General features: G+C 36.6%; 1 protein-coding gene across 7 annotated transcripts in view; it reads right to left on the bottom strand.

Annotated features, from left to right (window-relative positions):
* SNX14 (sorting nexin 14) overlaps positions 1–16,021 on the bottom strand; it is a 77,956-nt gene that overhangs the window by 13,069 nt on the left and 48,866 nt on the right. For 5 of the 7 annotated variants that reach the window (XM_047858274.1, XM_047858273.1, XM_047858272.1 and 2 more), the window contains 5 exons: positions 15,551–15,577; positions 12,296–12,428; positions 4,565–4,766; positions 2,416–2,499; positions 185–285 (listed from right to left, as the gene is read on the bottom strand). In XM_047858274.1, the coding sequence (XP_047714230.1) occupies positions 185–285; positions 2,416–2,499; positions 4,565–4,766; positions 12,296–12,428; positions 15,551–15,577 (547 nt within the window). The remainder of the gene's footprint in view (positions 1–184; positions 286–2,415; positions 2,500–4,564; positions 4,767–12,295; positions 12,429–15,550; positions 15,578–16,021) is intronic. The other 2 variants (XM_047858276.1, XM_047858275.1) reach the window with 1 other exon arrangement.

Consider the following 16,021-nt stretch of genomic DNA (forward strand, 5'->3'; position numbering starts at 1 on the left):
CTCTTCTGCCCCTCCCCTACTCACTCTCTCTGTCTCTTTCTCAAAAATAAATAAACTTAAAAAGAAAAGAATTTTAGAAGTCCACATTGACAGGTATTTATAAAGCAAAATATATATATACAAGAGAAAAAAAGATTAGAGAATGCTAGGATTAGCAATGTTTTAAATTAAGTTACTACTATACCTGTAGATATTCCTGAAATTCTTCTCTCTTTGACTTTAAGAATTCATAATTTTTGGGGCCAATGATCCTCTTGGAAGGAAGCTGGGCATCAGGAAATGTGCCTGAAATTTATATATATGTAAGTTATTACTATGTTCTGCTACCATCTTTAAAACCTAATTTATAATTCACTATGGCAAAATCAGATTCACAATGCTCTTACAGAGATGTGGCATTATCTTTTAAGTAATCTTGACAAAATCCATGAGCTTCACTTCAGAAGTCCAAACCAAAGAACCTGAATATACAGATATCCAAAATTTCACCAACTCTTCATTGACAAAGACTTATTTAGCCTTCGATACTAGTAAAAAAGCTTCAAAAACTTATCATGAGATTATCTTGAAGTTGGTGGGATTCTATTCAACAAAATCTTACAAAGAAATACCTACTCTATCATGGGAGAAAAGGTAGCATTCTGCTAATACTATACAAACTTAAAAAAACAAAATTTAAAAACCATGGACATTCAGGGCACCTAGGTGGCTCAGCTGATTGGGCATCTGACTTCAGCTCAGGTCGTGATCTCAGGCTTCATGGGTTAGAGCCCCGTGTAGGGCTCTGTGCTAACAGCTCAGAGCCTAGAGCCTGCTTCAGATTCTGTCTCCCTCTCTCTCTGCCCTGCCCCCTCTTACTGTGTCTCTGTCTCTCAAAAATGAATAAATGTTAAAAAAAAAAATTAAAAATAAAAACAAAAAACATGGACTTGCTTTCTCAAATAGGGCTGACTGGAAATTTAAATACCAAAAAAGAAAAATGTTGTTGGGAATCCAATCAACTTAGGTTGATCCAGGACTTTAAAGTATAGAATAAATTATCTTCTCTCGACTCTAAACCCAAAGGAAAATTTCTCAGAGAAAGAACGAGATAAGAATGACATTGCACAAAACTGGCAGAGAAAAAGAAAAACCATTTTTTAAATTTATTTATTCATTTATCTATCTATCTATCTATCTATCTATCTATCTATCTATGAGAGAGCAAGCGAAGGGGGGCAGAGGAAGAGAGAGAAGAGAATCTTAATTGTGTAGAGCCCGATGCAGGACTCAACCCCACGATCCTGGGATCATGACCTGAGCCAAAAATCAAGGATCAGACGCTCAATCGAGTGAGCCACTCAGGTGCCCCAAGAGAAAACCATTTAAAGACAAGTACAAATTCAAAATCTAAGCAAAAAGATTGGAATGGGACCTTGTATTTTTTTTTTACCTTCCTGTAGTCTCTTTATCAAGTGTTTTACTTAGAGCACTTAGTAAAGAAGGGTAAAAAAGGTTCCTGTCCTCAATAGAGAACCAACCTGAATTTGGATCAGGGACACTCCACAAAGCTGGTGTAAAAGAAAAAGATTCAGAATACACAAATAGAACTCACCAATCTACATGCAAAATGACTGGAAATACTTTATAACTACATCCTTGATATTAACTAAAATAGATAAGACAGACTGAGAGGTGAAGAGAATACCTAAAAAAAGGAAAGTGCTCCCCTCTTCTAATTGATCTAACCTTAAAAGAAACATTACAAGTTTTGTCTTCATATCTAAATCTAAGAGCTAAATCAAAACATTTGTCATGATTCAGAGCAAACATGTTTATCAAGAAAGATGGTAGTAAAAGAGCAGAGCAACTTTAAAATGCCTGGTTTAAATTCTCTGCCACATGGAAATAAACAAAAATTAAACTGGAGAGAGAAACTTTTCTACAATACAATTAAACAATAGCTATCTTTTAAATTTTAATATTATTGAGGTGCCTGGGTGGCTCAGTCAGTTAAGTGTCCAACTTTAGCTCAGGTCATGATCTTGCAGTTCGTGAGTTCAAGCCCCGGTGTTGGGTTTTCTGCTGACAGCTCAGAGTCTGGAGCCTGCTTTGGATTCTGTCTCCCTCGCTCCCTGCCCCTCTCCCGCTCATGCTCTCTCTTTCCCTCTCTCTCTCATAAATATTTTTTTTTCTCATAAATATTTTTTAAAAAATTAATAAGTAATACATGTATACTGTAAAAACTTCAAAAATATTTGTAAGCAGAAATAAGATAAAAACAGTACATTCCTATATTAACAGCAGTGTACATAAGTGTTAAGTATTACACTTCTTTGCATAATTACTTAAAATAAAAAAATGAATCTAGTTCAACAGCTTCTTCAAGAAAGCTAATACTAAAATGTAATGTTTTATACAAAAAGGACAACATACCGTGAAACTCTGTTAGTTTTGATTCAAGTACATAGAATTCAAGATATCTTCTATAGACAGACCAATGTTCAGGCTCATGCCCAACTGTAAATTGAATGGATACACAGTAAGTAATAAATAATTTTATAAACTACCATCAGAAATTCTTCCAGTCTTAATGATTTATTATTCCTTAACATCACATTATTAACATATTTTATCCCATATCTTAATTTTAAATTTAAGGGACTGATAAACTTCACCTATTTATGAAGTTATCTCAAAACACATTTTTCTAGAAAAGAATCATAGAGCTGACAGAAATTTAAAACAATTATACAGTCAAGATTTTTAAGTGTCACAGAAATAAATTATGTATCTCATAAAAACTTGTAATCAATTTTGGGTCCCTCAAATATTTACCAATTGTCCTGATCTAATACAGTAGAGAATAGCACTATCAAACAGAACTATCTGAAATTCTGAAATGTTCTCTATTATCTGCATTAATATAGTAGATATTAGCCACATGTAGTTATTGATCACTTGAAATGTGACTATTGTAAGTAAGGAACTAAAATTTTAATATAATTTAATTTTAACTGGTACATGAGGCTAGTGGCTACCAAACTGAATAGCACGAAGTAATGGTTTACACAATGAGTTGAGTCAGACTGCCTATTCCAATCTCAGCTTCCCCATTTATTAAGTGAACTAGAACAAATAACCTCACTGTGCCTTAAGTTGCTTAGAATAAAAATAATTGGGGCGCTGGGGTGGCTCAGTCAGTTTAGCATCTGTCTCTTGATTTTGGCTCAAGTCATGATCTCAGGATCATGGGATTAAGCCCCGTGTCAGGCTCAGCACTGAGTATGGAGGCTGCTTGGGATTCTCTTTTTCTTTCTTTGCCCCTCTACCTCCCTCCCTCCCTCTCTCTCTCTCTCTCTCTCTCTCTCTCTCTGTCAAGAACAAATAAATAGGGGCGCCTAGGTGGCTCAATTGGTTAAGCGTCCAACTACAGCTCAGGTCATGATCTTGTGGTTTGTGGGTTCACACCCCACATCGGGCTCTGTGCTAACAGCTCAGAGCCTGTAGCCTCCTTCGGATTCTGTGTCTCCTCTCTCTGTCCCTCCCCTGCTCACACTCTGTCTGTATCTCTCTCTCAAAAATAAATAAACATTAAAAAGTTTTTTTAAAAAGAACAAATAAATATTTTTAAATTAAAAAAAAGAAAAACAAATAAGGGGAATTATTAGCACTGACCTTCATGCTGTAATACTTCATCAGTCCTCTCTCAAAACCATTTCCTAACACTGCCATTTTCTTTCCTTCTTTCACCACAAACAGTTCCCTCTTCCTGAGCTCAATTTTATCTTTCTGTTCATCATTCCCAAAATGTGCACAAGTTTGATGTGCTTTTGTTTACACTGAATGCCCTACTTCTTGGGCAAAAGCCAGGGTGGTGTCTGTTATCTCATCATGGATACTATTTACACCTATATCTATTAGTCCACACCTGAAACAACCAAAAGAAGACAGGAAAACATGATGAAAACTTCTCACATTGTGTTTTATCACATTTTTATAAATTCTAATTAGCCCACAACAATGGAGGAGGAGAAATGCTGTCTTAATGAAATTGGTATAATACCCGATATAGTGCTATGTGGGTTACTAATAATAAGTATAATGGCTAATGATGGTAGCAAAACCATTAAAAGAACATTACATAAAATGCCCTGCTGCATTGTCAGGTGTCTCACAGGTGGCATATGCATTGGTTGAACAAACTAATTAGTTAAGTGGTACTAGAGATAACCTAGAAAAGCCTAAGTTTTCATTCAATTTTCTGTTCGGACACTTATCTTTTGAATGTTTGCTTATTTTTGAGAGAGAGAGGAGGAGAGGCAGAGAGAGAAGGAGACAGAAGATCCCAAGCAGGCTCTGCACTGACAGCAGATGCAGGGCTTGAAACCCATGAACCGTGAGATCATGACCTGAGCCAAAGACGAACGCTCAACTGAACCAACTGAACCAACCAGGCGCCCCCAGACACTTATCTTTTGGACATGCAGTCATACTCAATAGTTAGAAATGGCAAAATGTTTACCATTCCTGACAAATAGACTAACTGGCGCCTTTTAAGAAATGTATTCAGAGAACTTCCTACCTGCTCTTCTATCATTTCTTTCAACATCAATACAAAACACAGGTATTCTCTCCTTCTTCTCCTTCCTTTCAGAGGAGGGATCTTCAAAAAAGTCTACATATGGAATGCTAATTTTCCATGCAGCAAGGTTTCGGGGAGTATTAGGTGTGCTCACAGCTTCCACTGGAGAATCATCTTCCATTACAACAATACCTTCTTCAATCTAGAAAAAAAATCATCAGAAAAAAATTTAACATTTCCAGGTCCTCAGACCTATAGCATACAAGATACAACTATAAAGAATGTGCCCATATAAATTCCTAATTTTCTACTACTTCTGAAATTAAATGATACTAAATTTTCTACTAAAAATATAAAGATAAATTAAAACTAACAAGTTACTAGCATCAACTCCAGGTTCTGTTGTATCACCTATATGTGCAAATTCCATAGAAAGGAGAAAATAGGCACTTCAGAGATTAACGATATTGAAAATACACAAGTATAAAAAAATATTTAACTTTGGTAATAAGAAGAAAAAATTAATGTACTGATATTTTTTCGTTTTGACAGTATGTATTTAGAAAGAACCATAAAACAGTTTCAACTAAGTACAGGTGGTCACTGACTTAAGATAGTTAAACTTATGATTTTTCAAATTTACCAAGATGCAAAAGCGATATGCATTCAGCAGAAACTATACTTTGAATTTTTAAAAAATTTTTTGACGTTTATTTATTTAATTTGAGAGAGAGAAAGAGCACAAGCGGGGGAGGAAGAGGAACAGACAGAGAGGGAGAAAGAGAGAGTCCCAAGCAGGTCCTGAGCTGTCAGCATGGAGCATGATGTGGGACTTGCAAGGTAAACAACCAATACATTATACAACCATTGTTTTTACTTTCAGTACAGTATTCAATAAATCACAAAGGTAAACAACCAATACACTATACAACCATTGTTTTTACTTTCAGTATTCAATAAATTACGTAAGACAGTCAACACCTTATGATACAATGGGTCTTGAGTTAGAGGATTTTGCCCAACTGTAGGCTAATGTTAAGTGTTCAGAGCTTGTTTAAAGTAGGTTATTTTCAACTTATAATGGGTTTATCAGAATGTAATCCCATTGTAAGTTGAAGAAGATCTTTTAACTCCTTTCTGGGAATGCAGTCTAATGAAAGTATTTATTCCAAGTCAATCTTTTTAAAACTGTGGAAAAGATACAAGTATAAATATATTCACTACAGCTTAAGTAATGTCAAAAATGAAAAATGGCCTGAAAGGGATCCACCTTCATAGAATTAAGGTTATTTTTTCATCTCTTGGCTTCTAAAATTTTCATAATATAAATGTCTAGAATAATATTTTAAAATATTACATGAAGAACAATTATTTTTAGAAAGAAATTTTATTTTATTTATTTATTTTTTTAACATTTATTCATTTTTGAGACAGAGAGAGGCAGAGCATGAACGGAGGAAGGTCAGAGAGAGAGGGAGACACAGAATCCGAAACAGGCTCCAGGCTCTGAGCTGTCAGCACAGAGCCCGACACGGGGCTCGAACTCACAGACCGCGAGATCATGACCTGAGCCGAAGTCGGACGTCCAACCGACTGAGCCACCCAGGCGCCCCTAGAAAGAAATTTTAAACATGTTCTAGAACTACACATACAGAAAGGAGGAAAAACTGTCCCAACTTAATTAAATTAGAAGAAATCCTCTAGAGAAGCCTGGATGCCTCAGTAGGTTATGTGTCTAACTCTCGATTTCAGCTCAGGTCATGATCCCACAGTTTGTGGGTTCGAGCACTGCACCGTGCTTACACTGTGAGTGCAGAGCCTGCTTAGGATTCTTTCTCTCCCTCTCTTTCCCCCTCCCCTGCTCATGCTCGCTCGCTCACTCTCTCTGTCTCAAGTAAACATTTTTAAAAAATTAGAAAAACTGGGATGCCTGGGTGGCTCAGTTGGTTAAGCATCTGACTTTGGCTCAGGTCATGATCTCACAGTCTGTGAGTTTGAGTCCTGTGTCGGGCTCTGTGCTGGAACCTGCTTTGGGTTCTGTGTCTCCGTCTTTCTCTGCCCCTCCCCCACTTGTGCTCTGTCTCTTTCTCTCTCAAAAATAAATAAAAATTTTAAAAAATTGGCAAAAAAAAAAAAAAAAAAGGAAGAAGAAGAGAACCTCTGAATTGGCACATTAAAACACCTGGTCACTTATACATCTAAAATTCATGTTAAAGAAAGCCAAATATTACAGATAAAACACATCCATCTTGAATATACTTTTTTAAGGCAATGAGTCAAAGATTTCTCGTACTTAATAAGAAATCTGAAAAGTCTATTCAGAGCAAACCAGTAGTGGAGAGAGATTTATTTCCACAATTTTAGCACCCTAACTTTCACTCTCAATTCTACTTCTTCCCACACCTGGCAGTCACCTTTTTTTTTTTAAGTTTTATTCGTGTTCTTAATGTTTATTTATTTTTGAGTGGGTGGAGGGACAGAGAGAGGGAGACAGAGGATCCAAAGCAGGTTCCACACTGACAGCAGAGCCAGACTTTGGGCTCGAACCCACGAACCATGACATCATGACCCGAGCCAAAGTCAGATAATTAACCAACTGAGTCACTCAGGTGCCCCAGTTTTATTTATTTTGAGAAAGAGAGAGAGAGAGAGAGAGAGGAAGGAGCACACACAAGTGGGGTAAGGGCAGAGAGAGAGAGAGAGAGAGAGAGAGAGAGAGAGAGACAGACCCAAGCAGATTCTGCACTGTTAGGGCAGAGCCTGATGCAAGGCTTTAACTTATGAACCACAAGATTATGACCTGAGCCAAAGTCAGATGCTTAACTGAATGAGCCACTCAGGTGCCTCAGCCACCTCTCTTCTAAGTGAATTCTCCTCTCCCACAAAGTCCCTTAGCAATTCTTCTTTTTTTTTTTTTTTTTAATTTTTTTTTCAACGTTTATTTATTTTTGGGACAGAGAGAGACAGAGCATAAACGGGGGAGGGGCAGAGAGAGAGGGAGACACAGAATCGGAAACAGGCTCCAGGCTCTGAGCCATCAGCCCAGAGCCTGACGCAGGGCTCGAACTCACAGACCGCGAGATTGTGACCTGGCTGAAGTCGGACGCTTAACCGACTGCCCCACCCAGGTGCCCCTATTCTTTTTTTTTTTTTAATTTTTTTTTTTAATGTTTATTTATTTTTGAGAGAGAGAGAGACAGCACACGAGCAGGGAGGAGCAGAGAGAGAGGGAGACACAGAATCCGAAGACAGGCTCCAGGCTCTGAGCTGCCAGCCCAGAGCCCGACGCAGGGCTCGAACTCACAAACCATGAGACCATGACCTAAGCCGAAACCAAACGCTCAACCAACTGAGCCACCCAGGCGCCCCGCAATTATTCTTTTCTTTCTTGTTCTAAAATTGCTTTCCATAATCCCTAATAAGACTGTTGGTGACCTTAGGAGGACTTCTTAATACTCTATTGAAAACAAAGTCATCAATTCCTAAAAAGGAAGGAAAAGAAACCATAAAAACAGATAATATGTGTTGGGTTTTGCCTTTTTGGGATAAGGCTATCTCCTTACACACCTGACACAAAAACAGAGAGAATTTGTGAGTGAAATGCCCACTCCACCATTTGGAGCCTGAGGTACAGGGCAGCATTTTCCATGGCTATTACAACTGTATTTTTGTCAATGGATTCAGCTTCTGAGATATAAGAAGGGTAAATCAATAATAAAATGATAGATAATTTAACAAGTTGACTAAATGCCAAAAAATAGACATTCTTGGGGTACCTGGCTAGCCCAGTCGGTGGAGCATGTAACTCTTGATCTCAAGGTCATGAGTTCAAGCCCCACACTGGACTCCATGCTGACAGCTTAGAGCTTGGAACCTGCTTCAGATTCTGTGTCTCCCTAGCTCTCTGCCCCTCCCCCACTCACGCTGTCTCTCTCAAAAATAAATAAAAACATTTAAAATTAAAAAACAAATTTAAAAAAAATTTTAAAAATAGACATTCTTTTATTAAAAAATTTTTAATGTTTTATTTATTTTTAAGGCAGAGACAGAGCATGTGTGGGGATGGGGCAGAGAGAGAGGGAGACACAGAATCTGAAGCAGGCTCCAGGCTCTGAGCTGCCAGCACAGAGCCCGACGCGGGGCTTGAACTCATGAACTATGAGATCATGACCTGAGCCAAGTTGGACACTTAATCAACCGAGCCACCCAGGCACCCCCAAAAAATAGACATTCTTAAATAAAAAGAACTTCCCCAAAATCAATCTAAGAAAGAAAATGGGAGAACAAAATTCTTAGCAACATAAAAATATCAATGAAACTAAGGACGTTTTAAAATGTATTACTGTTACTGCTACCATTTAAAAGGTGTTTTTATCAAAAGAGGTTAATGAACAATCTCTAGATTATTCAGAGAATAATTATTCTAGTTAGAGAAATATTTATTTCTTCAAAGAATTTTGATGTTATATGATATTTTTTGAAAGTAAATAAATATTATAAACCAAAATTTTATGAAAAGGAAAACCAAGTACTTTCTTGTTTTCAAATAGATGTTCCCTCTACAAAGAGAATAGAGAATAAGGGCAGCAGAAGATAAAAGACAAAAGATGTCCCCCTATTTCCTTGAGAAGTATTAACAGTCTCACTATTATAATTTCCTATGTGGAGATTAACTACCAATATACCATTGGGCATATTATATTCCAGAAGTCTATTTGCAAATCAGTTCTGAACTTGGGACAGATACATATATTTTCATACAGATTCAATCTTATGCAATGGACTTTGGTTCCCAGGCTAGTATACATATGTCTATCTCACAATTTACATTCATATATTTATGAAAACTAATTCTATTCTAATACTGTATACTGATTACTATGCTTACCATATGCTAGGCACTGTTCTAAGCACTTTATGCATACTACTTATTTAATCCTCACAACACCCTTAAGTAAGTTAGATACTATAATCCCATTTCACATGTGAGGAAACTAAATCACAATAAAATTAAGCAATTTACCCAAGGTCACATAGCAAGGCAATACTGCCACCAAATGATCACATCAATGTTTCTAAAAGAAAATGTCTTGGGGCGCCTGGGTAGCTCAGTTGGTTAAGTGTCCGACTTTGGTTCAGGTCATGATTTCACCAGTTCATGGGCTTGAGCCCCCCATCGCACTCTCAGAGCCTGGCACCTGTTTCAGATTCTGTGTCTCCCTCTCTCTCTGCCCCTCTCCTGCTTGTGCTCTGTCTCCATCTCTCTCAAAAATAAGTAACGAACACTAAAAAAAATATTTAAAAAAATAAAATAAGTAAAAGAAAATGTCTTCCAGTTCCCATATTTGAATCACAAAGTACTTTTTAGTTGCGGTAGTGAGAGTTTCCTCTAAACTTCCTAAACAAGACAAAGACAATTCTCTAAGGTCCCATAGCTAAAAACTAGCACAGTACTGGGGAGCCTGGCTGGCTCAGTTGGAAGATGTGCCTCTGATCTCACGGTCATGAGTCGGAGCCCCACACTGGGGGTAGAGATTACTTAAAAAAACAAACTTGAAAAGAAAAGAAAAGAAAAGAAAAGAAAAGAGAAGAGAAGAGAAGAGAAAAGAAAAGAAAAGAAAAGAAAAGAAAAGCGACGAAACGAAACGGAACAAAACGAAACTAGCACAGCGCTCTCTAAATCCTAAGTAGTACTGTCTTGGTCTGGGCCAACAGCCTCTTCGCCCCTACCTTTTCTTTTCAGAATATTAGAGATTAGTTTGCTTTCTTTTCCTACTTTCCATTATCACTATCTTTGCTTCCAAATCAAGAATTTTCCTCTTCCTTGAACCACTACAAAACAGAACTCTCTCACCTTTTTGAAGATTATCCTCCTATTCCTGAAGCAAAACAAAAAAACAAACAAAAAAACGAGCTTATATTGGGCAGAACAAGTAATTGGGCAGAACGAAAAAGTATGTCCTCCTGAACAAAAATTATGTTTTAAAAAGTTCACAATAACATGGGTAAATGCTTTTGTTGTAATAATGTTAAGAGGGGACAAAGCAGGATAGCAAACTATATACTATACATATACATTATATATAATGGTGTACCCTAATCTATGTGGATGAGAAAGGAAAGGTACTTTTTAAAAAAGAAAACCACCAAAATGTTAATAGAGGTGAGTTATTGGGTGTTACAATTATGGGTGGTATTTTAAATTTGTTTCCACTTTTGCGTATTATTAAAAAATTGACACTATAATATACTTAAAATTAAAAAATATATAAACATCATTTTGAAAAATGACTGCTTCCTCTGGTTTACTGTCTTTCTTCTACCCACACTTTTAAGAAAAAACAAGGGCAGGGGCACCTGCATGGCTCAGTCAGTTAAAGCATCTAACTCTTGATTTTGGCTTAGGTCATGATCTCACAGTTTGTGTGATCCAGCCCCATGTCGGGCTTGGAATTTTCTTGCTCGCGCTCTCGCTCTCGCTCTCTCTCTCTCTGCCCCTCCCCTATTCATGTTCACTCTCTCAAAATAAACAAACTTAAAAAAAAAAAAGGGGGGGTATAAACAGAAAAAAAATGTTGTATTTAGATTACCTAAGAAGGAAAAAAAAAAAGAATTAAATTTTTTTCCACTTAAACTATGAAAAAGCAATGAATGTCCTCGATAATTCATCACTGCAATGGGACAGAGGTCAAAAGGAAGAAGTACAGAGAAAAAAATGGGTTAATTTACTCCTCTCTTCCCCCATTCCTTCTTCTTGGTCACTGCCAATCCAATCACTGTTATTCATCCCTTTTATATCCAGGTTAGTGAATCTCTTAAGGGGAAAGTCTCTGTCTTAAAATCATTTTATCTCCAGTGCTCAGAGTCATTAATGGGCAAAATAAGGATACAGGGACTCTATTTAATAAAGATTTATTAAACAAATAAAAAGCACAAATGAGACAGTATCTGTCTTTATAGAACTAATTAGTATGGAAAACAATCATAAACATATCATTTCAAATACACTATACGGTACATGTTTTAACATAAGATCTAATAAGGGGCACAAAGGAGAGAATGTTCAATTCCACTGGGGGACCCAGATAAAGGTTTATGGGAGAGGCTGGATTCTGAAAGTTAAGTATGAACTTTCTAGGTACATATAAAGGTAGGACATTTTAAGGGCAGCATGTGCAAAGATCACAAAAATAAAATAGTATGGTGGGTTAATGTGCATATAAATCAACTGGGAATCTTGTTAAAATGCGAACTGATTTAGTAGGTCTAGGATGGAAGCAGACATTCTACATTTTAATAAGCTCCCAGGTAATGCTGACGCTGCTGACGTACCAATCACAGTTTGAATAGCAAGGGGTCATGGTTAGAGCCCCATGTTGCGGGTAGGACCTTTATCAACAGTTCTGTTTGCCTGGACCATATGGCTGGAAAGCGATAAGATGAGGAAACAAAGTAAAAGCCTAACCAAAGGATGGTAAATTGTTTGACTTTTATAACTATCACAGCTCAACAGAAACCATTCTGGCCTTAACAAGAAGTTAACTTAGTGCTCAGGAACATTACCAATTAGATTAGCATCATAAAACTATAATAACTAATGAAAAAAATAAGGCATTGAAGTCTGAAATAAGTAAAATAAAGGAGAGGGAAAATAGAAAGTAAGCATATCATTTTTTATGCCATTGTAGGTCTGAAGTTATACATACATCAAACTGAAAAATTTTTACTTACAAAGTCATCTTCACCTTCGGCTAACCCATAATTAGGCAACATAGCTCCCTCCATTGTGGTACTTTTGAATACTCCTTTAATTTTGCTACCTATTCTGCTGATTCCAAATGATTCTCCTCTCTTCTGTGTGCTCCTAAATATTAAACAAAAACGTATCAAGTACACAGCAAATTATCACGACATTCTAGTTTATTAACAATAATTAAAATATGTGTGAAAAGAGTAAACTGAAGGTACAGCTAACATAACTTTTTGGAGTTCTTAGTCATCTAGATCAAGTCCCAGGATATCAGAAGCCAAAAGTGACATTTAAAGTCTAAATTTGAGGGTATGAATAAATGGGACAGTATTTATCAATAAACATTTGGAATTGGGCACCTGGGTGGCTCAGTCAGTTAAACATCTGACCCTTGGTTTCAGCTCAGGTTATGATCTCATGATTTCGTGAATTCAAGCTGCACATCAGGCTCTGCACTGGCAGCCAGAGCCTGCTTGGAGTTCTCTCTCTCCCTCTCTCTCTGCCCCTTCCCAACTCATGCTGTCTTCTCTCAAAATAACAATAAACAAACTTTAAAAACATAATAAAAAAAAATAAAAATTTGGAATTTACCTATTTAACTTTAAAACATTAACTGAACTAGAATGAAGATTAGAGCCCCCTAGTGGTATGTAGTTCTTATTGCCATACATATTTTGAACTAATGTGTTGAGCCAACATTCAAAACAATGTATCCGTTTAGAACTGTACCACTAAAATAACATAGTATATAACAGAAAAATATATAAAACTATGACCTTCTCAGTCCTTCATTTTTATTTTTTGAATTTTTTTAATGTTTGTTCATTTTTAATTTTTCTATTGCATTTATTTATTTTTGAGAAACAGAGAGAGACCAGAGCACAAGTAGGGGAGGGGCAGAGTGAGGAGACACAGAATCCGAAGCAGGCTTGAAGCAGCAGGCTTGACGCGGTGCTCGAACTCACAAACCGTGAGATCATCACCTGAGCCGAAGTCAAGACGCCTAACTGACTGAGTCACCCAGGCACCCCAATGTTTGTTCATTTTTGAGAGAAGAGAGAAAGACAGAGAGACAGAGAGAGAGAGCTCAAATTGGGAGGGGCAGAGAGAGAGGGAGACACAGAATCAGAAGCAAGGCTCCAGATTGAGCTGTCAGCACAGAGTTCAATGCCAGGCTCAAACTCACAGACCTCAAGATCATGACCTGAGCCCAAGTCGGACGCTTAACCAACAGCCACCCAGGTGCCCATGGGTGCCCCATTTTTAGAAATTAACAACAAAAAAATTCTGTCCTCTATGACTAAAAATTTTTAAGCAAATATCAACTTTATATTCCTATAAGGAATGAAGTACAAAGTGTATCTTACCTGACTTCAAAGTAACAAAAAGATAACATGCCCAAGGGATGGAAAAAACATGCCAAAGGGAAGGGTTAGCAATAAACATAAGGACAAAAGCAAATGTAGCCTAAGGAAGCAGCCTGCTCTGCCATATATACTAAATGTTGGTTTTGTAATTTTTTTCAAAAGTGAATTTCTAAAAGCAGAAATAGTTGGAAAGCAACAACAAAAAATAAGCCAAAAAGCAGCAAAAATTTCCTCCATTACAGTCCACTGTCCCATGTTTCAATAAATAAAAACAGAACTTTTATTCAATTTAAAACTCACTCATGCTCTCCATGTAATGCTGCCCGTACAACTGATACCCAAATAAAAATTACTATTTTAAAATTCAAAAGTTTGTTTTGAATGCTTAATTTAATGGATAGCTACTATTCCTACAAGCAAAACTTATTTATTGAAATAATGCAACAATTACAAAAATAAAAATAATTTGATCAAGTTTTAAATATATCTGGTACATTAGTAACATGTGCATTTTATATACGTCCAAGGAGAAAATCAAACCTAATTTAAAACTGGAAAAACTCTAATAATAAATAGTAGTAAAATGGGTAAACTAGAAGATTATTTTATTTAAACAAGCATATGTTGTTTTTAAAAAAAAATCTAGGACTGTAAACACAATTCTCTGATAGAATGTTTCCAAAACCAATTATGAAAATGTTAACGAAGTATTACTAAAACCTCTAGAATCCAGACAGATTATTCTAGTTTCTAGAACCTAGACAGATTATAAAAAATTGGGCTTTTAAAATCTGAAATATTTTTTAAAGTATCTCATTTCTAATTATCCCCAGAAATACAGAAATATTATACTTCTTGCTTTGAAAAATAAAGTTCCTTAAACACAAGTAATTCTAAAAGTAATTTAGGGGGTGACTGGGTGGCTCAGTCAGTTGAGCATCTGACTCTTGATTTCAGCTCAGGTCCTGATCCCAGTTGTGGGATCGAGCCCCCCATCAGGTTCCTTGCTGAGCATGGAGTCTGCCTAAGATTCTCTCTTCCTCTGTCCCTCTCCTCCACTCATGTTCTCTCTCTCTCTCTCTCTCTCAAATAATTAATAAGTCAATACAAGTAATTTAACAAAACCAATAACAAAAAACTGAGTCAAGGCACCCGGGTGGCTCAGTCGGTTAAGCAGCCAACTTCGGCTCAGGTCATGATCTCGCAATTTGTGAGTTCTAGCCCCATGTCAGGCTCTGTGCTGACAGCTCAGGGCCTGGAGCCTGCTTTGGATTCTGTGTCTCTTTCTCTCCTCCTCGTGCTCTGTGTCTGTCTGTCTATCTCTCTCTCTTTCTCTCTCAAAAATAAATAAACGTTAAAAAAAATTTTTTTTAAATGAGTCAATAGCCTTGAACAGCTAGGTACTAACTTTTCATTTTATTTTAAACTGACATTTTATGACATATATCATGCTATTTCAAAAAAGAGAGATCTAAAATCAAATTAGAGATTAATTTTATTATTTTTTTAAGTTTATTTATTTTGACAGAGAGAGAGAGAGAGAGAGAGAAGCACATGCGCACAAGCCAGGGGTAGAGAGAGGACAGAGAGAATCCCAAGCAGGCCCCACAGTGCCAGCACGGAGCCTAATGCGGGGCTAGCACCACGAACCGTGATGTAGTGACCTGAGCAGAAGTCAAGACACTTAACCAACGGAGCCACCTCCCCAGAGGTTAATTTAAAAAGGATATCCCAAATAGCTGATATAAAGGCAGTAGTAATAGCAGTGTTTCCTTTTTTCCTTTGTGTTGTACTTTGTTTTGGGTATACTATCTGAACTTAAACAGACAAATTATACAGAAAAAAATCACATGCTGTCTCAAGACTTACCGAAAATCATCCAAACTTAGGCTACCTCTGCAGTAACAGATAGATGAAATTATATAAGGAAAGGAGAGAGAGAAAGCCCAGATATTAAACAAGTTTCACTTCAGAACACAAAACAAAATTTAAAAGCTTTAAAAGTTACACAGGTGGATAGCATTCATCTCTGCAAAGAGAAAGAATTTTTATAACATAATAAAGGAAAGAAAAAGCACAATGGCTCATTTGGGGGGTTTTGGGAGTATGAATTCTAGATCATTAAAAAAAAGTTCTTAAACAAGTATGTCAGGAAATAATTTTGTATTTTTTGCCTTCATTTAGGCATACCATTTGCTTGATATCGTGGAAAGTATGCAGAGACTAAGCCACCAAAAACTTAGCACAAAAGACAAATTCAATGTTTTCCAACATGAAATCCAAGTTTATATTAGATATAATTATGTGTCCTTCACACATCTTTAGTTTGAGTATTTTGAA

Source organism: Prionailurus viverrinus, chromosome B2 (genome assembly GCF_022837055.1).
Source record: "Prionailurus viverrinus isolate Anna chromosome B2, UM_Priviv_1.0, whole genome shotgun sequence".
Classification (NCBI taxonomy): Eukaryota; Metazoa; Chordata; class Mammalia; order Carnivora; family Felidae; genus Prionailurus; species Prionailurus viverrinus.